The sequence below is a fragment of the Chlamydotis macqueenii genome, chromosome 3, assembly GCF_036417535.1.
Source record: "Chlamydotis macqueenii isolate bChlMac1 chromosome 3, bChlMac1.mat, whole genome shotgun sequence".
In the NCBI taxonomy this organism is placed as follows: Eukaryota; Metazoa; Chordata; class Aves; order Otidiformes; family Otididae; genus Chlamydotis; species Chlamydotis macqueenii.
Window position 1 is genome coordinate 108,325,578 of NC_141558.1, and position 23,812 is coordinate 108,349,389.

Genomic DNA, 23,812 nt, shown 5'->3' on the forward strand with positions numbered 1-23,812 from the left:
CAGGAAGTTGTAATAAAAGTAAATGTAGGCACTCTTTGCTAAAAAGTAGCAATATGTAAATGATCTAAAATTCCATGACCAGAAAATCTGCAGGCAAAGTTTTCATTAAAAAATAAGTACAGTCTGCATTAATTCTTGAACTGCAAGTTGGGTACGCAAGATGAAAATTAGTGAATGAACATTCCTACTATTATGAGCAGAGGGAGGTGGTTAATCGCCATTTTCAATGAACGCTTGAAGATTTCCCAGCAGCTTAAGATTGTAGCTTTGTTTAATGCTGTAATGTGAAAAGAGATGTGGTTTGTTCAGTGAAGTGGTTGTTTTAAACAGACTCAGTCATACAGACAAGATTTTGGCCTCTTAAGTCCTTCCTGAGCTCGTTGATAAGCTTATTCTTTAAGGAGGCATTATGCTGATATCAGAAAAATAGGAGAAGTGTGTTTGTTGGAACATTACAGGTTGCAAGATCAGGTAGAAACAAGTGCTAAACATTATGAAGGGAGAAATACAAAGAATTGGGGCTATTCCAATTAAAGGAAAAAAAGAAAGAAAGAGGAAACAAAGCACAAAACACAAACAGAACACACACACACAAATAAAAATGTAGTTTTAAACATATTTTTTTCCTCAGTGTAAAGGCTTGGTTGAGTCAATCTTGTATGTTCCACCACAGTAATGCCTCTTGGTGCTGAGTTTTTGAAATCAGCATTTTTGAGGGGAATATAGTAATTTATTATTTATTTGTTTTATGAGGGATACTGGGAACTATGCTTTTGTAATCACACATACACCAGCTGAGCATAGAGTAGATACTGATGAAATCAGGTTGGAGGGGAGTGGTCCAGGGTGATGAAAAGGTCTTGCTGCCACCAGGTTAAAGCTGTGAAAATCTCACCTTTGATGGTCTTCACGCAGGAATCACGGGAAGTGTGTAGAGGGTATGGTGGAAATCTTTGACATGCTGCTGGCTACTTCTGCTCGATTTCGCATGATGAACATTCAAGGGGAGGAATTTGTGTGCCTTAAGTCCATCATCCTGCTCAATTCTGGTAAGTGGTGTGTGTTGCTGTCACTTGGGTAAATTGTGGTTGCTGCTGCATGGGGTTGAATGATGTTTGTTGCTGCTGATGACATTTCCATTTTGAGACAGCAGCCATCAAAACGGAGCTGCCAGCAGAGATGCAGGCAGGGATGGAAGTGGGCGAGCCTCTTCAGTGGTGTGGATGGGACCCATCAGATGAATGCTGTGAGGAGTTGATATGCTGCATACAGCTGATGGGAAGGGCAATCAGAGCAGTGTTTTGAACCAGGTGCTGGCAGGTCGCAAAGCTCTGATTACAAGATGCTGAAGTAGCTGGAGCCCCACTTAGGGCATCCAAAGGCAATGCTTGTGTGTAAATCTGCACCTTCCTTTTTTGGTGATGCCAAAATAAAGGGAAATAATGGAAAAAATGTGGCTGAGCTTATAATGGTTTTGTTTATATTAAAATACAGGCATCTAAAACCAATGTCATCACTTTCCACTTCTTTTATAGTTGATGATATAAGTGTTTTTGGGCTGTAAATCTCATTCTGAAGTACACTTCAAAAATAGGTGACTCGATAACAAGTGTAGGTATAGATATAAATATGTAAGGTTATACCTCGCTTGAATTCTGCATGAGAAGATTGAAATAAGCAAATTCCAGTTGAGGTATGTGACAGAAAATTTCTGTTGCACACCAGAGCATCCTTTTCTGTTTTTTGTCCCACTGCTGTAATTAATATTGATCCAGAAAACTTAATTTGTTATTTAAACAAAGCTCTGCCAGACATCACCAGCTATCCTTCATAAGCACATCTCACTTGTTAATGGGCTTTTTTTGTTTCAAGATTCCCCCAAGGAAAAAACGTAAAAATAAATATATAGCAAGTGAAGTCAGTCATAATCAGAGGCAGATTTCCTTTTGCATTTAAAAGAGGTGGGACCACTGAATGGGGCTAGGAGATACTAGAATTTAATTCCTTCAAGGTTCATATTCAGCAGGCGCCCATCAGTGCTGCTCTGTGTGGTAGAAGCTCAGAGCTGATCTTACTATCTGATAAGTGACCTGATCTTGAGTGTGGTTTTTTTTTTTTTTACATTACATGAAAGCTTATAGGTGCTCAGAAGGCTGGCATTTTTACAAGAGTCTTGGCAGCGATAGAGCAGAGGGTGTGGTTCGGGTTGAGCTGTTACGAGTTCATGATGAAAGCAATTTATACCGTTGTTATGCAGAGCGTCTTGTATTACTCTGGCTTGCATACTGCACTCATTGCAGTGTGTCTGAGTATACCATAAGCTGAACCTATACATGGCCACAGAATGTATGCCTGTATGGCTTGTAATTGCCTTTATGCACAAAGGTAATTAATTTTACATTTCAGCTCTTGCATTCCGATAGCCAACTAATGTTGTAACTGTCTGAGGAGCGTGTGTGACTGTCTGAGTGGGAATGTGAATATGAGTTTCTGACTGTCAGATCCTTTAGATGCCCAAATTAGGAGGCTAGACTGCATCACAGAGATAACTAAATAGCATAATTTGGGGTATGTGTAATAGCTGTGTAAGTGTTGTTTGGCACGGATGCTCTAAAATGTCTTCTGGAGATGCTTTTCTTCACAGACTGTTGGGCACACGTGAAATATTATGTGCTCTGAAGCACACGACGTACGTGATGTATGAGGAGAAGCTGAGACAGCTGGGTTTCTTCACCTTGGCAAAAGGAGAGCTAAGGGAAGGTCTAACTGTCCCCAGACAGCTGATGAGCAGGTTACGGAGAAGCCAGGGCCAGAGTCTTCTCAGAGGTGCAAGAGGAACGACAAGCTGCGATGGAGACAAGCCATAGGAAGGGAGATCCTGACTAGATGAGCAGAACAAAAAAAATCTTCCCAGTGAGAGGTTAAGTACTGGAACAGGCTGGCCAGAGTGATGGTAGGATACCAATCCTCAGATACACAAAGCTCATCTGGACAAAGCTCTGGGCAGTTGACCTAACCCTGAAGTTACTGCTCTTTGAACAGGAGGTTGGACTAGATAACCTCCAAGCCTCCCTGAACCTGAATTTTTCCTATGATTGCAGATGTAAATATGCACAAATCTTCTACTAAAGAAACAGCAGATAAATGCACAATGAATTTTTGGCCCTTATGCTCTCTGTACTATATATGCATACGATTAAACCAGCTGATCTCAAAATTATTTAAACAACTGGACCAATTAAACAAATGGGACTAATTATACTGCATTTTGTTCAAAGGCAGTCTGCATTAGCATTCTAAAGCTTTGTGTGGATTTAGTTCACTGAGTGTACACAAACATTTCTTTATTAAATCTTTGGACATCTGTTAGTCTCTTAACATGAGGTAGTGCTGTTTACTGCTGTTGCTGCACATTTATATATATATTTTTTTTTTGCAACATCTTTCAAGGTTGTTTAATATCTTTACACTCCTTTTCCATGTGATCTTGGGTAAAATGCAAGTGATTTTTTTTTTAGTTTTACTCAGTGCATGTGGAAAAGATGGAAGGTTTTGATCATAAAGCAAAATATACATTTATGCTACTTCCAAATTTTTTTGTGAGATTTCAGCGCAGCAGCATGTCTGTCAGGACAGCATCGTCTCTAGCTAAATAACGAACCAGAAGGTGCCCCTCTAAAGCTGCAGCAGTAAATCTTTCACTAAAAAGCAAAATTGGACTTTTGAAAAACATGCTCTGCTCAGTAATAAAGGGCTGTTTCTTAACGCTGGAAAATAAGTATTAGAAACATGAAAGGGCAACATGACGCTAGATGGTTTGGAGTGTGTCTGAGAAGAGGAGTGGTGCTATGTGGCAAAGCAACAGGCTCTCATTTTGGAGATGAAGTTGTAGGTCACGTCTGCCTTAGCATCTGATTTACCTAATTAGTTAGCTGGTTAGTCCATAGAGAGGGAAAGATTTAGCTGATTTTATGCATCCTGTAGACCTCCTGATACATCGTTCCATGTGACTGACTCTTATTCTTTTCTCCTGATTTTTCCAGCTCCTGTTAAAATGTGCTTTGTATTTATTTCTTTATTCTGGGGGCTGGAGGATTGCATGAGTGCATGGCACAGAGATGAATTTGCTCATAGCAGGATGGTGCTTTCTCTGTTCTCGCTCCTATTACGTTTTACAGCACTGACCTACAGAGAGAGCTGGAAAACCACCTGGTAGCTTTTCAATTTAGGCTTGCTTTCAGCTTCAGAGCTTGGAAGGACCTTTGAGACTGTTAAATTTCACCTTGCTAAGACAATTTTCTGCACTCTTGTTCCAAAACTCTGTGCGTGTGTGTGTGTGATGGATAGCTGGCATTTTGTTTGGGGAAATTTCTGGTCATTGGCCTGGAGCAGGATCAATCACCAGGGGGGCAGAAAGGCAAACCAAATGTCATTTTTCTTGGCAGCTATTGACTGGCGATTGCCTGGAGTCTCTGCATCTTTGGGGGAGTGCATTTTTTGATTTATACTTTTTAATAGCTTCTGGATTAGACCTAGGTGAGAAACAATTCCTCCTGACAGATTTTTTATTTTTTTTTTTTTTTTTCCTGTTTCAAAGCTATGAAACTAAGGAGTATTGCTGCAAGGGCGCAAGAGCATCCTCTGGCTGGAGTGAGCTGCTCTGGAGGCACTGTGGGTTTATGAGACTGTTTCCTTCCACTGGACTATGTTTTGTCAGAAATAGTTAAGAACCTTACCCCCCTAGGTATCTGCTAAGCTATAAAGCCCAGTATTGTCAGTAGGCATATGTCAGGGTGATGGTGAGGCATTCAGCTGAGAAAAGCCCCAGGAGCTGTTTCTCCTGGTGAATTCATTTCAGTAAAATTTTTATAAGCTTTGTGAGAAAAGAGGCCATTGTACTATGTATCTATATCAAATTTGAAGTAATATTCACTAAATTAAGAGCTCTGACTGCTGGGTTTCAGAAGTTGTGCTGTGTTTGGGTGCATGACAAAATATTCTTCTCTTCAGATCCCATGGTATAACCCCCAGGCTACAAACAATACAAACAAGCTAGAATATATATGTCTGTTTGTGTCTGTGTGCATGTTAGTGTGTGTGTCTTTTTTTTTTCTTAGTATTGCTAAGTGCATTAAATATTGTGCTATACATAAGGCTTTAAAGAAAAGCAACATGAAAAGTAATTCCAGAAACCAACTTTTTTCCAAGGACAAAATCCAGGTTTCTTCTTGGCTTTGTGAGCTGATGCAGAAGGGCTAAACCGAAGGATTTGTCAAGGGCATTATAGACACAGGGCAGTGAACGCACCGGGACCAAGCTAGTTTGACTGTACTCCCATACATATATCTGAAGCTTTTGCTGCCTCAGGACTGGATTGCAGTTACAGCACCTGTTTAGAGTTATTGGCTCAATCCAGAAGATTAAAAAACTGATGCCGAATGCAACAGCTGCCCTTTGACAGCACGGCGCCATTGTGACCCGATTCACGCTGGCTGTGTGCTGTTGTCCAGAAGAAATTCAAGATAAAAAAAGTGCAAAAGAGTTTACAATTTCCCATTTACAAACCTGATGCGCTTCATGCACCCAAGAATTGCTACTGGCAAAAGCTCTTATGCCTGGGTTAGAGTGTTATATAGGAGATGCCGAGGGGCTGTTGCAGGGGGAGTCTGAAGGTGTTTTGATCTCTGGAAAAATTTCATAGAATCATAGAATGGTTTGGGTTGGAAGGGACCTTTAGAGGTCATCTAGTCCAACCCCCCTGCAGGGAGCAGGGACATCTCCAACGAGATCAGGTTGCTCAGAGCGCCAGGGATAGGAACATTCAAGGGATGGGAACATTTCCTTCTGGTCCAAATCTTCAGACTGCTCACTTTCAGCAGTAAGCAACGCAAGCTGGCTGAATTTACACAGGTTGCTTTGGACATGGTTTTTAAAGGAGACTCTGGTTTGCAGGTGAAGGAGCACATCTTTCAAGGCTCTCACTTGGTTGGGAGGGTTTTGTTGAGGCAGGTGTGCATAAACATATCCTGATTTTCTTTACATATTTTGTGGTAACATATTATTCATTTCTAGATTGACTAGCAAATCACCAGAAATCAGAATTAAATAGCAGAGAAAATGGCAAAAGCTGCCCACGGCCTGGGCTGCTCAGTAGGTATTGCAGAGCTCTCAAGGGGCAACAGCATCTCCTCAAGGTCTCGGAGCAGAGTGACCAAGAGAAGACTGCAGCCCAGGGTTAGGTCTGACTGTAGGCTGCAGGTGTCTCCCGTGGCCTGGCCCAGACCTCGGATGGACCTGGGCAAGGAAGAGGCACCGTGTTCCTACTCCTGCTTTGCCCACAGTGACCAAATCCAAGCTCCAGGGTTATTCGGAGCAGCGACCTGGCTGGCAAGCCGGAGGGTTCGCATGCAGTCAGCTCCCATGGTTGGACACAGTCGAAGAGGCCAGCCACGAGGCAAACCTCGGGCACGTCCGACTCCGTCAAAGTAATTTTTGTCTGTGGTTTGTTTGTTTTTCTTTTTCCTTCCTACTCCAGGTGTGTACACTTTTCTTTCCAGCACCTTGAAATCTCTGGAAGAGAGAGACTATATTCACCGTGTTCTGGACAAAATCACAGACACGCTGATACACTTAATGGCGAAGTCGGGGCTTTCACAGCAGCAGCAACACAGACGACTGGCTCAGCTCCTCCTCATCCTCTCTCATATCAGGCACATGAGGTGAGAACAAACGCGCGGGCAGCCCGCCTGCGCTGCGCCGGTCCCGTGCAAGGGAGGTTTCTCTGAGTCTTCTTTTCCTTTGCTGCTTGTTCTGATAGTGCCATAAGCAGGATCTACCTCTAGTGCTTTTTCTCCCAAATGTAATTACCGCTTAATGTAGCTGCTCAGTGGCTGGAGTGTTAACAAAAAGACAAGTCTATACAAAGATATAGTACAGATTTTGTTTTTATGAAGGGACAAGAGACGTTGTTAGATTTTAATTTTCATGACTTAAGTTAATAAAATTAAAACTAAAGCACCACCTCATAGCTACTAAAGCAAAAACATGGAGATTTTACCTCCTGGACTGATATACAGGTCTCCAGGGAATAGTCAAGTGGGGTGTGTGTGTGTATGTGGGTTTTTTTTCATTTTGTCTTTTTGTGGAGTTTCTTTGTCTTCATGTTAATCATCCTTTTTTTTTTTTTTCCCCCTTAACAAGAATTTGTATAATTAAGGAAGTTCAAGATGCACAGTGAGGTTAATTATTATTTCCATAGTTTTGTGAATGGAGACTATTACAAGTGAGCATTTGCTAACAAATTGGCTGAGGTTATTTTTCTAGGACAAAAAAAAATCTGATATTTTAGGTTTTATTGTGGATTTATCTTTATATAAAATTATAACCTTTATATAAGATTCATCCCATCCACTTAGTCACAGTGCCTAAATTAGGAGGCCATGGAGGAGCAGTCCATCTAGGCTACCTTTTAGGCAAAGGAGAGGAAAAGAGTCACCTTTACAAAGCAGCTTGCTCATGTGCAGTCTGAAATGGTCTTTGAAGGTGTCGCTTTCTGCTCACAGGAGCATACAGCAACTGCACTGTTAAGTTAGTTATTTTGTACAAGGTGGAATTTATATTAACCTAACAAATATTATTATCTGATTAATAGTTTGGGTTTTTTTGTTCCCCATAGCGTATCTGCAAAGTAACTATTGTTTCATTACAACCCACAGCAACAAAGGAATGGAGCACCTGTACAACATGAAGTGTAAAAATGTGGTTCCATTCTATGATCTCCTGTTGGAGATGCTGGACGCTCACCGACTGCATGCCCCAGCATCCAGGAGTGCCGCACCGATGGAGGAGGAGAACCGGAGCCAGCTGACAACGGCATCAGCTTCATCTCATTCCTTGCAGTCTTTTTATATAAACAGCAAAGAAGAGGAGAATATGCAGAATACAATATAAATGAAAGTCAGCATCTATCATGGTATGAGAAACCCAGCAGCGTACTACCTAGCTCATGCTTCATTTCATCTATAGTGCCACTTACGTAAACACTCCAGTGACAACAGTCACCTGCGTTTCCCATTTGAGTGTTTGTCACGTGCTTGCCTAAATTGATTGCTTAGCCTACATGGAAGACATTTCATTGCTATGGACAGCCAGCAAGGATTGTCAGGCTAACTTGGTTTAGAATTTGCAGTGTTCTTATTTAATTTTGCATGTAAGTTATGTAAGCCCTGATCTAAACCGAACAGTCATTTTACTATAAATTAATAGGCCATACCACCCATGTGTCTTGGCATCTTCATCAGTGGTAGCCTGTGTTGATAGCCACCCCAAATTCTGAGCTCGCTTAATGCTTTACTTGCTTGAAACTCTGAAGCAGTTTGGTAAACACTCTGGATGACTTTTTGAGGGGGGTGGTAATTGGAAAGTTGATTGACATCTTAGTGTGCCATAGTGAAACTGCACTGCTTTGGTAGTTCAGGTGGATTCCCACCTCTCTTATTCCTACAGTAGAAAGGAACCCTTTTCTAAGAATAATACTGTTTTGCCTTGCTGGCTCACATCAGCAGATAACACCCTCTCAAGATCATACGGACCAAACTTTTAGGTCCCCTTACCATATCCTCTAGCCGCCAAATTGCATTGCATGCATCCTGTCTTTTCTGATCCTACAAAGCTAAATTGTTCTGCTGCTTGGTAGTGTGTAAATCAAAGGCAACACAGCAAAGAGTGATAACATTGGTGATTACTGTTAAATCAGACCGGATGATTACAAAAATCGTCAGGTCTTAAAAAAAAAAAAAAAAAAATTCTTCACACACATACATGATCCAGCAGTATTTTATAGAAACCCCCCTCCCCCTGTCCTTCACTTGGCTGTGTGACGAACCAAGGGGTGAGGGTGCCAGTGCAAGGCTGGCGAGGTCCCATCCCATTCAGTAGAGCGTGGCCTAGCCACATATGGGAGGGCTGGCAGCACGGCCAGAGCGGTGGGCTTCGTGTTGCCTCAGCTTGCTTTATCTCTCCGTGGGGCATGCTCAGACGTCACTGTTAATAGCCAGCTCAGCTGTGACACCAGAACTGGGCAATGAGCCTCACACATGGTGAAAGCTCCAGGACTGCATGTCCAGGAAGCTAAATCTGGCTTTCTCCATGCATGTGTGTAACTCCTTTTCATAAGGATTGGTCAGCTTCTTCAGACCAACTGTAAATGTACAAAAGGCCCACTGCCATCAAGAGTTTCAGCAAGACGTGAAGGAGAGAAACTGAAGAAATCCACACTATGTGCTGTTCAAAGTAGGAGCTGGTGCTGCTGTTTGACTGCCTTTACTCTAGGAAATTCAACATGTCAGGGAAAGTTGCTGGGTACTGGAATGTGATTACTACATGTGCCAGGGATATTTTATTAGTCTAACGATAAACTTTGCCTGTGCTATCTGCGCTTCAGGTTTGTGGGTGCAGTTAGGGCGTTAGCGCGGACCAGGGACTATCCCACTATCCCAAGAGCTGGTTGGAAGCGACCACCCTGCCAGGAAGGACGTTTCATAGCACTGTGTAGGCTCCTCCACAGCAGCAGGCCCCAGTGCTAGAGAAAGGTCCAGGGATGCTTCTTTTACTGCTACAGTTGAAACCTTTATGTTAGATTATGTTGGCTGGAATATCCTGTAGTAGCTGAATATAGGAAATAGTGCAACTCATGCCATAGAGGAGCGCCTGTGTCTAATTGTGCTCCCTGTTACACAAGCAGACTCTGTCTGCGGTGAGCTGGAGTTACAGAGCAGTTGTGAAGGCAGCAAGGCATAGGACAAGTTTGTGCTCCAAGTCAAGGATTCGATTCCTTAGTGAATGTACATAACGATGTCTGTAACAGTTCCATGTATGTATCCAAGGATACGCGCCACTTAGAAGTCTAAAGCTAGATGCTACCTATGTCTGAGCAGTTTCCTTGAAAACTGTGCAAGCCTAAACATGTGAAGCAGTCACTGTAAGTTAATAGGCCTTGTATTGCTCCATATTATAGTGTCTTTTTTTTTCTGAATGTGCTGAAGAATGTATTTTTCTGTATTCAGTAAGAGTGCGTGTGCGTGCGTGCAAATTTGGTACCTAAGGGCTTTTGGAGGGCTCCTAAATGCCTTGGAAGAAAATGCACATTTTGTTTTGTTTAGTAGCTGGTTTTCAAATGTCTTAGAAAAATCCCTGAAATGGGTGCGGGCTAAGATCTGATGGAGCACAGGAATCCCTGCAGTTACACTTACGTGCTTACACCATCATCATCCACTTGTAGCCCAGCGTGCGTTAGAGCTGCTCTTTAGATACTGTACCTGCACATTGGTGTTCTCCAGGACAGAACACACAGATCAAGCTCATAAGCCGCAAGGCAAATTGGTTTAAATGAATGCCTCCCTTCCTAGATCTCAGAAGAGTTCATTACAGTGATTCAAGTGTAAATTTGGCCTAGAGGGGAAAAAAGAAAAAAAAAAAAAAAAAAAAAAAAAAAAAAAAGTAGTTCATGGACAGTGATTCACAACAGAGGGTCAGATTCTGATGGTACTTATGTAGGCCGAGTACCACTACACTCTACAGATTTTCCCTGTGAAGCTGGATAAGCGTCATTTGAAGTGGTACGCACTGGACAAAAGGGTATCATAATGTGTCTTGGAACACAAGGAATAATCAGGCAGGTCACAATCTAAATTATGAACACTTTCCTAGGCTCAGACCTTGCAAGGAAGTACTTTGGATTCAACCACTCCTCCATGTTTTTGGTGACAACAGTGAGGGGCATCCAGGAAAGAAAAACAGTGGTTCCCAGTAATACATTCGTTTACCTTGGGGCAGTTTCAGGATCTGTGTCAGTAACTTGTCCATGATATTTAAACTGAAGTAGCACCTTAATGAATATAGTAATCTTCCCGTAGTTATCTGTAAAGATGATTGTCCACATATCAGACAGCTGAATGTAGCTATCCAATTGATTAAACAAAGTCTATGATACAAAAATGGCAACTTTTTTCATATGTAATTCTGAATTATGCTCTCGTGTATGCAAACAATTGTGCCTGACATTTGGTAATTGTTATTTCACAGGATGCTGTTTTTCTGTATGTGTGTCTGTATATATACATATATACTTTATATTTGCAGCTGACAAACCAGTACTACCTGAATACCTGGTGCTGGATATTAAACAAAAATATATAGCAAGTGAAAAAAAAAAAACAACAATCGAAATAAAACTATTCAAGGCAGCTAATTATGCTTTTACCAAAACATTCATAGTCATGTCTCTGGACAGCTAATGAAAGAATTGTTTTATAATGTTTATATGTGGATTTTTAGAAAAAAAAAACACAACAAAAAAAACCAAAACAAAAAAAAAAAAACCCCCTAGAAACATAGGCAATGGAATGCCAGCACAAGCCAAACAGAAATAGATGAGATGAATTTGCTTTGCTTGAGAATATGGTTGTTAGTGAGGTACCACAGAAAGCTTGGGAGGCAGGAGAGGAAAGCGAGTGATGCACTTGGTGGTGTCTGAGTTCCCAACAATACGTGAAAGCTGCTCCAGTTTGTGGTTGTTCGAGCCGTGTCTCGATGTTGCAGACTTTGTCTCAGGTAAAATTCCCAGTTGGGGCAGTAGGATTTGTAGCGGGGTAAAATAATTTAATAAGAGTTTCTTGGTGTGTGTTTGTGGTAAATCTACTATTATGTTTCAGTGACATCTCTTGATGATTTTTCTCCTTCTGTACACAGAGGGGTTTAATAATTTAAACAAAAATCTGAACTGATTTCCCAAGAATATTGCAAGGACTGTTATCATGTCACTGGACTTCAAATTGAAAAAAAAAAAAAATAGAAATAAGAAAATCCAAATCACCCCTCTGCCTTCCAAGCCAGGGTTTGTATTGAAGCCTCCATCCATTCCAGCTGATGTCGGCTGATTCCTTAAGCGTTGTGCCAAATGTTTAAAATGAAACAAACTACCAGCAAAGTGAAAATTCTGCCTCACTAGGTCCTTAGTCTTATCACAGGCTTTGGCAGGAACATGGTAAGCCTCTCTTGTGTATATAATATCCTGCTTTAAAATTGGAATGCAATCCAACCTAAAGCTGATGGGATTTTGTATATAGGGTATTCTCAGCTGAACTTATGTGAAGTGCATTTCTTACTTTGAATAAAGAAGTGGCTATTTGCAATGCTAGCTACAACCATAACATAGCTTTACAGATAGAAATTCAACATATGTAAAAGAAAGGTCTTGTTAACAATGGTATTGTAATACAAACCAGTTTCTGCTGTCACCTGCAACTATAGCATAATCTGAAATTGATCTGAGAATTTTAAATTAATATTTCTCTAATATTAATGTCCTACCCTTTCTACTTGCAATTCTCTTTCACCTTTCGAATGTCTATAGCCTTATATCCTGAATGTTGTTTTCAAAGTGATTGTTGCCCATAAGGGTATTCGGTTTTGCACTGTGTTTAAAAAAAAAAAAAATCTAAAAAAATATGTTTTGCATTCAAATGTGCCTAAAGAAACAAACAAACAAAAACAATTTAAAAAAATGCTGCCATTTTGCAAATTAGTATGCTCTGTACTCCTGTGTGCCTATAATTAGAAGTCTGTTTCTTCAGCAAGTGCCCATGAAAATGAAGGGATAGACTGCTGGTCATGAGACTTGCATTAACAAGCCACTTTATGTATCACCTTCTTGTACATACTACAGAAGTCATGCTTTTGTCTGCACTACGTAGTCTGTCAATGGAAAGTCCTTTCTTTGATATAGCTTTGGCTGCCATAATGTATTTGTTGAAGTATTCTGTTCTTTCACTGATGCATATAAAATTATTGATGTCTTTGTTTTGGTGAGGTTTGTATTCCTTTGTTTTGCACCTTAAAAAGTTCTAAAAAAGTCTAAATGAAAAATCTGGTAGGCTACTTGATTGGTGCAAGATTTTTATCAATGTATTTGATGTTGAAAATAAAGAATTACCCAAAGCGTTTTCTTTCATTTGTTATCTTTTGCATCTTTTTTAAAAATAAAATAAATTATGTTCCTTATTTTGGCTTGTAAAACAGATCATGGTGGAAGAGACAAATTGTGTGAATTGAGCCTGCTGTAGCTGACTGCCACTTACCACGAGTGAGTTAGTATCAAGTGAAACTGCACTTCTTTCCCAAGTGAAAGCTAGTCCTCAGGGAAAAAAAAAAAGTCTTGACCAAGCTGTCAGGAAGGAGATGAACAGAAATGAAAGACATTTTATTGAAATAAAAACACTTTGAACCTAACTGTATCCTGTAAAGTACTCCAAAAATTATATTTGGTCTTTTCAAAGAATCAAACCAGTAATATATAGCATTTACGTACATATGGAGGTATTTCAGTACTTGTAGATATAGACCTATCAGTAATCTAGAGAGAGTATACAGCCTTTATATTGATTTTTTTCATCTCTTTGCTGTGCTGTGCTGTTCTGAGCGGGACGATTGGCTCATAGGTTCTTCTCTTTTCCTACATGAATATACACATAAAACCTCTCTGGTTTGGTTTGGCGCTTCACTGTACATAACTCATCAGGAAAAAAAAATTATTATTACCTTAATTCTATGATTAAGACAAGACAGGCAATATACTTTGTCCATGTGAAACCTCACCCTATAGCTTGGCAAACATGAAACCAAACAGTCTGTTTAGACTCCAAAAGAAAGCTGGGCACTTCTGGGATTTTTAAGGGCTGAGTAGAACTGTGCAATGGTTCAAAATCATACGACTTTTGCAACATACTTTCATGACAAAGAGCTTGACTGAGAGTTGCTACTTTGGCCACAAAGAGTGGGCCAGAATAATTTGAACTAATTGCACGTGTACATGTGCTCAAAATAATACAATCCTTTTCAAAGCTGACTCAAAAATCTAACACCATTCAGTGGTTTTGCACATTTTTTTTTTATCCATGGGACCAAATGAGCACTGAGGTTAAATGCTCTTAATGGTTCGTGGAGAACTGGCTTAAGCTGACAGCTGCTACAGGACACCGAACTCACAGGCTTAATCCAAAAAAGCAGCTAGGCAGCAGAATACACCTGCAAAAATCAAAAGACCTGACAATCCTAAATTAAAACCTGAATGGCTAAAGCCTGAGCATACTTACGTCTGCACAAATTGTAACAATTTGAATAAGCAAAGGATTGCCCAGTACCTGAGATTGGGCACTCTTTTGCCCGTCTCTTTGCAGAGCACGCCGTGCCCGCAGAGTACCACCGGACAGCTGATTTTCTAGACCAGTTCCTGGCTCAGCGCTGGGTCACCTACAGAGCATTGCTCAGGGTCATGTACGTGAGAGTTCTGAACAGCCACAAAAGGAGCCTCTACCACTGCTCTGGGCAACCTGTCCCAGTGTTTGACCACCCTCGTGTTAAAAAAATGTTTTCCTGTGCTCAGATGGAATTGCATGTGGTTTAATTTCTGCGTATTGCCTCTTACTCTGTCAGTGGGCACAACTGAAAAGAGTCTAGCTCCCTCTTCTTTGTTCCTTCCCATCATGTATCTTCTTGATGGGAGAAGGTGGATGAGATGTCACTTTGCTCAGACCCCCAGAGGAGGAACCCACCAGGAAAAGGCTCCCTGCAGCCAGGCACTGGACACATTTCCACAGCAAGGAGCCAGCTGGGACTCCAAGCTCAGTCCCAATTTCTTGGATTTGTTGGTTGAAGTAACTTGAGAAGTCATACAGCAAGGACTTACCTTTCTGTTTTGCAGCAGAGCTCTTGCAGCTGAAACTCCTGGCTCAGCTGGACTGGGCCCATCCCTCTCGCTTCCCCCCCTGCAGCTGCCTGCTCCCTTGAGGAGCCCATGTACATGCGCACAGTCACATCCATTGGGATCCCCGCACTCCATCCCCCGCTTTCTCTCTTTCCTAATATTTAAGTGATGAATGTCTTGTTCCAGAATATTTTATTCTATTTAATTGGTTAGAAAGGTATGAAATAGTTAAGGCATCATCGAAGAATGTATCTATTTATTTGACAGCTTTTACTTTTCTGTTAATTAAGGCGATCCCCTTTATTTGCAATGACAACGGTTTCTTCATGGGCTACAACTTGCTGTTCTTAGTCAGCGGGGCACACTCTCTCTTCAAAAGCCTTGTGGCCATTCTTATTCTTCAAAATTAAATGATGGACTTTTTTTTTTTTTTTTTAAAATCCAGATACTGCCCCATTAACTGTTCCATGAAGCAGCTGTGCTCCTTAAATCTCTTTCCTCTGGATTACACTACTTATCTCCACCACTCAGGCAGTGGAGAAGAAAATCCAAACATGTAAAATAATACCCATCCGCGTGCTCACAGAGGAAGAATGCCCACAGAAGGGCACTGTGTGCATGGTCCTTCTTACGCCCAGCCAGGCTCCAATTACTACCATTCACCACGGCATCCTGCAGACACAGAGGCTCAAGTGTAAAAATGTTCATGAAGTTTTCAGGATATTGACCATACCGACCAGCAAAATAACAACACTTGGCAGTTATCTCAGCAGGAGCAAGGCTAACTAGCTCTCACCTCCCTGCAAGATCTCTGTGTTGCAGTGTTTAAGTGTCACGCTGCTAAAGCCCTCCTTTCTGCAGGCATACAGGTGATGTAAAATTTATCTCCTGTTGTTTTCCATTCCTACACATTTGTGCACCACTCCAGTATGTTACCATTTTAAACAGCTAAAAATATGCTAAATAAAGGCTGTCCTTTCAGGCTTTTTTTTTTTTTTAGCCAGATTTTGCAACACATGCTTGGGACTGTAAGATATTTAGCTCCTCTACACACAAAGACTGAGTGCTCCTTTCAAAGACAGAAAGATTTTTTCTTGTCAGATGTCTGTCTTGTTTTCCACTCACCTCTTAGAACCTGTGTCATCCATGGAAAGGTGAAATAAGTGTGTTATACTGTAGAGGTAAGCAAAAAGTGCTACCCACTTTGCAAGAGTCACAATACAGCACATGAAAGCTTAAAAATTTAGAGAATTTGTATGAAAGCAGAAAAGTTTGAGTTCCAGTCTGCCCTTGCAGGATTATTTTTTGCTTATGTTAAATCTGAAAATAGCAAGAGAAGCTTCAGCTCCAAAATGCCTTCTTTGTATCTATCTCAACCCAAATGCTAAAGGATCCTGCTTTCTTCCAGTACTTTTACTTCCCCTTGCCCCGACGGTCTGCACAATGCTTCAAGTTTAGCAAAGGAGTCAGAATTGCAGCTGAGTGTTTTAGGCTGCAGCTCAAGGACAGCCTCTCAGACAATGTCTGAATTATTTATAGAGTCATAGAATGGTTTGGGTTGGAAGGGACCTTCAAAGGTCATCTGGTCCAACCCCCCTGCAAGGGCAAGGAGAGGGACATCTTCAACCAGATCAGGTTGCTCAGGGCCCCGTCCAACCTGGCCTTGAATGTTTCCAGGGATGGGGCATCCACCACCTCTCTGGGCAACCTGTTCCAGTGTCCCACCACCCTCAGTGTAAAAAATTTTTTCCTAATATCTAATCTAAATCTACCTCCCTCTATTTTAAAACTGTTACCCCTAGTCCTGTCACAACAGGCCCTGCTGAAGAGTCTCTCCCTTTATAAAGAAATTACAACAAACATGAATGCCCCACTTCTTGGATGGGCTTGTAGGCAATTACATAAAAAAAGGGGACTCCGTGACCTTTCCTTCCAGCTATTTTTATAAACATCCTTTCAAAAAAAAAAAAAAAAAAAAAAAAAAAGGAATAAAACCCTCACAATTACAACATCGATAATAGCAGTATCTAGGAATTACTACGCGCTTGAAAATGCAGTCTGACCTGAGTAACCTTTGTGCAAACTACATCCACATCTGCATCACCCCTGACACAGGGGAGCTCAGTGGCTCACCTCTCGTCCCCCAAGGCCACCTCTGATACAAGAAATGGACAGTACCTTCCTAAGGCCTTCTCTCTCTTCCAAAAACTAAATGCCCCATTGTTTTATTCAGACTTCATTGCGGTCAAATCCATTTGCTACGTCTCAGGTCTTTAAACAGATTTTGACTGAACAAAGCATTTTTGACCAGCTCATTTTCTGAATATTAAGCAGCACCAAACAATAGAAATCACAGCTTTCGGTTCCTGTCTGCTATTAGAGCAATCATTTAATATAATTCAGACTTGTACCATTTAACCAGGCCTTGGTCTATGACAAGTCTTGAGTGCTTAAGCTTGCAGTTATTAATTTCCTTTCATCTTGTTTCACAGAATTTTATCTACAGCTTTTTGGGAAGACAAAGTAATTCTCTAAATTATTCCTATTTATTTCTTTATAGTGGAATATTATTAGAATGTGTCAATGTTCTTAATATTATTAAAACAAGCATAACAGCTCCCAAATGTAGGTTTCACATCTACATCCTTCTAGGTCTAATTACAGCCAATAGCGCGACAACAGTAGAATTCAGTTGGCTATCGCGCATTTCACAACACTGCTGCCGAGGGTAGAACAGCCGGCCAGTGCCTACGGTAGTTCCCTTGCATGGAGAACTCTGTGAATCTAAGACACGCACTCTTCCCCCAAAGCCAAAAGACAAATAACCCTCGGCCTCCAACCCCCCTCCCCGACCCCAACTTAGGCAAACACTGGTTTAGATGAGTTCTGCAACCGACTGCTGTAGGAGTCGAACAATTTTACAGCCAGACCACTCAGCTTAAACGCAAACCTGAGTATGGTATCTCCCACTTTTCTTCCTTTCCACAATCCATTGCTTTAAACACCAAATAAAATACGGGAAGTGCAACTAAGTGAGAAGATCAAGGCTCTTGTTTTATTCTTTCCTACCTTCTCTTCTGTGTTCAATTTTAGTGGTTTTTTTTTTCTTCTCTTGCTTAAAAATCTGCATTTTGTCTCCTCAACTCTGCTCTTGTTTCCCAGAATTCTCCTACATTTGCAGAATCCTGATAGCATCAGTAGTCTGCAGACTGTGAGCAACCCGTTTCTGCTATGCCTTTGAACACACACTCAGATGCACATGATGAGCACGTCGAGAGATGCTATCAGTTGTAAACAGATTTCTTAACCACAAATATCACAAGACTCTGAGGGCCAGGGCTGACCCAAGCAAGACAATCCCAGCAGCTTTGTCCTGCAGGAGAAAGTTCTAATGAAGGAGAAAGCAAGACTGCAGGTGTCCACAGCATTCGCAGCGGAGCTGGAAGGGTGGCAAACCAGTGGTGAGAAACTATCGATTTGTTGCAGACTGGAGCTGTTATTGCTGCTGGAACAGGGTAGGGGATAGGCGATAAGTATCATCATGCTTGCAGCTGTGAGGAGGAAGGGCACACCGTTTCTGTCAACTTCAGATCAGTACTCCCAACCCTGTCAGACATCTCTAAATACTACTTCTCAGTCTGCCTTCAGATTTTGTAAAGCACAGTCCATAAACGAAAGTCCACAAACAGAAGCAGCAATTTCAGGGCCAATTGTGCTCATTATTTTGCACTGTTATCATTACAAGCATAATGAGACAGCACCTTGATATTCCCACACAGTCTGGAGTCACCGAGCAACCTGTTTCCATCACGCCTTTTAGCACCCACTAGTTATGGGGTGACTACAGGCCAGCAAGCAGGGTTCACAGTTGCACAATGTGTCAAGCTGCAGGGACCATTACACCTCTACAGCAGCTACTGCATCTACCTAGGTATAAAATGGGGAAAAAAATATAATGGAGTAATGACTGGAGATCCCCAAGATGCAAAGTCTGCTCTCCCTATGCTTGAACACATGCCTGCGACACAGACCCGGAGCTCTGCAGCTCCTGTAGTGTCTCTCCTCATGCCCTGCAGCCAAGGCTCAAGGCACATCACCAGAAATTTCTTTCCAATTTGCAGAGTCCAGGCAGGCGAGCTGCTTCAGAAAGAGGGTATGTGATGGGTTGCAGGCTTAGCACAGAGACGGGGTATCTCAGACTCTAACTTGTGCATTTCTTAAAAAGTTTGTCCACACCCAAGTCCTCTGTGACAGCATTTCAACAAGACAGAGGTAAGGCAGAGATAGCAGCACTTGATGATGTGACCTTCCAAATTCTTTACTTCCTTTAATTATCATAACTTCTTTTCCCCATTAGCCCTAACTCTATTTAAGGAATTAATTACGAAAAGTTCCTGTGATCTTACATCAGTTTTCCCCTGCCTGTTTAACCAGCTTAACCTCCACTCCGTTGGCAGTTCATCACTTTCTCATACTCCCTAGACTGAATATTTCAAGGTTGTTGGCATACAAAATAATTTTCAAGAAAGTGTTAACATTGCACTTATCTGAAAAGGAAGCTTTATTTTGGCTCCTCCAAATACTGGAGTTCAGCTTGTGGTACTCTACCTCTGACAACCCTCTCCTCATATCAGCTCAAATAATGACATCCCAGAAAAGTAATCCTACGTAACAGCAGTTAATGTGCTTGTATTCTCTTCTAGCTTTTTTATTTCTGTTACACAGGCCAACATATTCTAAGTAAAAACATTTACCACACATTGTGTGTCATAGCTTAAAAAAGCTAAACTTATTAAAGAGCAGTAACACAGAGCCACCCTCTATATTTTTCCTATTTTCTATATTTTTATTTTTTAAATTTAAAATAATCCTGTTTTAGCCGAGTTCTGACTCAGAAGCTGGGCAAAGCGTCTGCCGCTGCTCAGACTGCAACTTTTCTTCAATATTTCTGGAAAATGTATGAGTTTTCAATTTGTTCTGTTTTAGTGCTATTTATGCTTACATTTTGGGCATATTCCATTAGACTAAGTATTGGTAATGAATAAACATCTATCTTGGTGTATTAAGATAGAGAGAATTAAGAACTATTAAGGTGTATTAAGAAGTTTCCAGTACATGCACAGGAAAAAAATCTGCTTCAGTGTGTACTGGTACAACCTGAATTGCCAAAGGTTGCACATGAGAGCATACATAAACACATACACTCACACACATATACACACAGAGGAACAACACATGGGTGAGAATGAACTTCAAGAAGCTGCTTGAGAAAAAAAAAAAACCTGAAATGACTAATCATTAATTCAAAATAAGGACAGCTTTCAATATTAGCTCAACTTCTAACATGACATTTTCCCATGTATTTTACCATTTGTCAAGTTTTCCAGATCTTCTCATTCAAACATATACCTAATGCCGTCAATTTGTTACAGCATTTTTTAATTCTTTTTAGAAGTGCAGCATACGTACATCTTCTAATTTTTTATACCATACATAACTCATTCTAAACTTAGAGGTTTCCATAGTCGTCATTAAAAAGCACGTAGACAAAATATTTTATGGTATCTATAATAAATGCAAGAGATCAATACAAACAAAACTTGGCTTAGCAAACTGTACATACATAAATATGTTCTTTTTTTTTCAACTTAACATTCAACATTTTTCCTCATAGAGCCTTCTACGATCTTATTTATTACATCCATTTTTTTAAACCTTAAAAAAGTGCTTCTCAGATTTACACCTTGTGCATCCAAAGCAAAAGTTAGAACGCCATGCCCGAAACAGAAACCACGGGAAATAATACACTGCCATACAAGATCCTTGAAAACTGTATGTTACAAATGCTCTAAAATTTCTTTAGCATTGGTTATTTTGTATACTGTAGATACTGAGAGGGTATTTAACAAAGACTGGCTAACGGCTCGTTTAGAGTAGCACACAGGAAAGGATCTACAGTATCAAGTCCTTGGCTATGCATAGTACAGGGCAATGACCTGGATATAAAGTGGCTAAAAGATCCAGAATGCTGGACAGAAGGACATTTCCCTCACACACCTCACATCCTCCTCGGTACCCAGGATGCGAGTATTGAAATGATGCTACTCAGGTAATACTGATGCAGTTTGATACTGATGTACTGATGCGTTATTAGCCGAGCGCCAGCACAGAATGATACAGACAGAGCGGTGGCTACAGCAGACAGGTAAAGCTGTCACCCTCTAAAACCATCCTGCCTCCCAGCTAGCACTCCAGCAAGGTCTCATGGGTCTTCTTCATAATGGAGGTGGACCATTAATGTATTTTAGCATGGGGTGGAAAGAGCGGGCAAAGTTGTTGGCCATAGTACAGCTGTAGTCCTCCTCGGTCATTGGCACCAGGCAAGCCAGCCCGATCAGGAGCAGCAAGAGGAGCTGAAGTGGCAGAGCAGCTCTGAGGACTCTGAGGAAGAAGGACTGGCGCCGCGATGCTGGCCCAGCCTCAGAAGGGGAGGAACCTGAGCCACCTCTTGTGGACCTGAGAAAAGAGGATGGACAGGTGAATGCACTAAAACATTACTGCAGCAGAGGCTGCCCTCAAGCACTCAGCCCTTCCTAAAGGCTGCTTTACATTTCCTACAGACTTTGCCTGACAATTGCAGAGGTATTTTTCACCGAACATATTATTTCCCCAGCACTCCTAAGAGACTCCATATTTCTACACTGGGTGGGAAAACACCGAATGATCACAACAGAATGGGCTTTGTGACCCCACAGCCCCTTCATCAATTATGGGGAAGACTCTCCATTTAAAGCACTGTGCTCTAGAGAAGGGGGAAATGAAAGGTGGGCTGTACCTGTCACGTGTTCCATGCACACTGTCTAAAAAGGAAGCCTCCTCATTTAAAATGGCAGTTACATTTGGTTTGCAGAAGTTTCTACATTCATTTCTGTATATTGTATCCGCAAGAGTATAACACACTAAGTTACATCAATCTTCAATAAATTAATACACCAATATGCAAGCAACGGGGATTCATTTTCTACAAAGCACGCTGTATTTTGGATCTTGCACTGAATCAGCAGTTAAAATCTATCTGCTCAACTGACTTCACGCCATCACCTGAGTGATTTTCCTCCCTTGTGTCTATGGATCTGACTTGAAATGGCACTTACCTATCACATGTCTATGGGAGAGGAGAGACCTAACGCAAATGTTTCCAAAGGGACACTTCAAATGAAGCACAAAAATCCAATCTATTTTTTAATGAAGGATAAAGACACAGATTTCACATTTTCCTTTCTGACTGAAACTATCAGAGCTCTAATATACGGATGACAGGTTTTGAGGTAAGTGGATGACCGAAAAGAGTGATTATGGAAGTGATGGTGTCAGTGTGCTAATTAAAGGACATTGGAAAGTATTGTATTTTAGCACCAGCTAAAAATGAAAGAACTTAGAGCCTTCGAATAATTTGCTTCAAGAACTCTTCCATTAAGACATCAGGTCATTAATTTTGTCTTAGGCATGTTGCTATAAAACATCTATGTGGCTGCTATGATTATGAAGCCCCAAAAATCTATGGTTTGCTAGGGTTTGAGAGATAAAAATAATCATAAGGATGGATTTAGTCTTAGCTTGAAGGCTCCTCAGTAAAGTAAGTAGGGGGCAATGGTTCCTTAATGTTTCCTTGCCTTCCCCTTGTCCTTTTGATCCTGTCTCCCAGATAAATCTGAATCTGTGAGAGAAAGCATGCAAAAATCAAAACATCATCTTCAAAACTATGCCAGGCTTGGCAAGAGTTCGCTTTCCCACATGTTCAGAAAATAATTCTTTCTATGCTTGAGATTATTTTTATTGTCTTGTTCATATATGTGTATCATCCCACTACAAAGACTTCAAGAAAGTCAGACAGATTTGGTAAAGTTTAAATGATTAACAGATACATAAACACTCAGGTATGCTAAATGATTAACTTGACCTAAATATCCCAGGAAGAAGTGATGATCAAAACATCAGATTGCGTTGCTTGAATCCACGTTATTGTAGCCCGGATGGAAAGCAAGATCACATATTATAAAGAACATATTGAAAGGATATGGCACATTTAACAGCATCAGAACATTCCATATTAAAGTTCAATTAGATCAGGACTTCTACTGTCCGACAATGCCAAGACAAAGTTAATGGACTGAGGTAGGAACAAAGGGAACAAGCAGTGCTTAATTACCTTCCAAGCATTTGATTACACAGTCTAACTTATTCACAAGGCTCTCATTGTACAAATGTTGTTAATCCCAATCAAAAAAGGCCGCATTTCTGCAGTTGGTAACTGCTGTTTGATAATGAGTAAAGTCTGAATCTTCTTCATTGACTCAGAGTTACTATGGGACAACACAGGGTGTCAGAAGGGGAATTTCCAAAGAGTGGAATCAAAAGGGAACAGGCAAACTTGGCACCTTTTCTTATGGCTTTACTAGCACAATCCAGCACTTTTTGCTTTGTGTTTTATTAAAAAAAAAAAAAAAAAAAAGAAAAAAGAAAAAAGAAAAAGAGTTGTGTAAGATCCATGTCTGATCTCAACAAAGAACATAAACTTTCTTTCAAAAATTAAAACACTTCATGGCAAAGTTTTTCAAAACACTTCTTCTGCAGTGAAGTAGGGTGTTGAATAGTTTCTAACACTGCATGGGAACAAACAAGCAAATAATGAAACATTACGAAAACATCTTCAGAGGGGGAGTTCTAAAAAGTTCAAGTGTTGCACTGCCTGTGTTTATTGCAGGTACGCCTCTGTAATCTATATAATTGGCTGAAAAATGGAATGGCTCAGCTTGGAGTGTTTAATGGATTTGGTAAGGAGAGAAGGTTAAAAATATACCTTGTTCATAAAAAAGGCTCACTGTTCGTAAGAGACAGAACTCCTATTTACTCCAGCAGGAAAAGGGAAAGCTGAAGTACTGTATGCCACTTTGGAGAAAAATGTAGTTTCTTTTTCTTGAGCTTGCATCTTTGGCTGTCTCTCTTCTGACTGCTCCACCATTTGTCACACCGGCCCCAGTTTCAGGAGGG

The 23,812-nt window shown here is 40.9% G+C and overlaps 2 protein-coding genes across 2 annotated transcripts in view; one reads left to right on the forward strand and one right to left on the reverse strand.

The window, feature by feature from the left end:
- ESR1 (estrogen receptor 1) overlaps positions 1 to 7,955 on the forward strand; it is a 154,317-nt gene extending 146,362 nt beyond the window's left edge. The window contains exons 7-9 of the mRNA XM_086743373.1: positions 916 to 1,049; positions 6,536 to 6,719; positions 7,716 to 7,955. Coding sequence (XP_086599499.1) covers positions 916 to 1,049; positions 6,536 to 6,719; positions 7,716 to 7,950 — 553 coding nt within the window. The 3' untranslated portion in view covers positions 7,951 to 7,955. The remainder of the gene's footprint in view (positions 1 to 915; positions 1,050 to 6,535; positions 6,720 to 7,715) is intronic.
- A 12,138-nt stretch (positions 7,956 to 20,093) lies between these two features.
- SYNE1 (spectrin repeat containing nuclear envelope protein 1) overlaps positions 20,094 to 23,812 on the reverse strand; it is a 310,078-nt gene continuing 306,359 nt past the window's right edge. Inside the window, exon 146 of the mRNA XM_086745962.1 lies at positions 20,094 to 21,277. Within this exon, the coding sequence (XP_086602088.1) occupies positions 21,037 to 21,277 (241 nt within the window). The 3' untranslated portion in view covers positions 20,094 to 21,036. The remainder of the gene's footprint in view (positions 21,278 to 23,812) is intronic.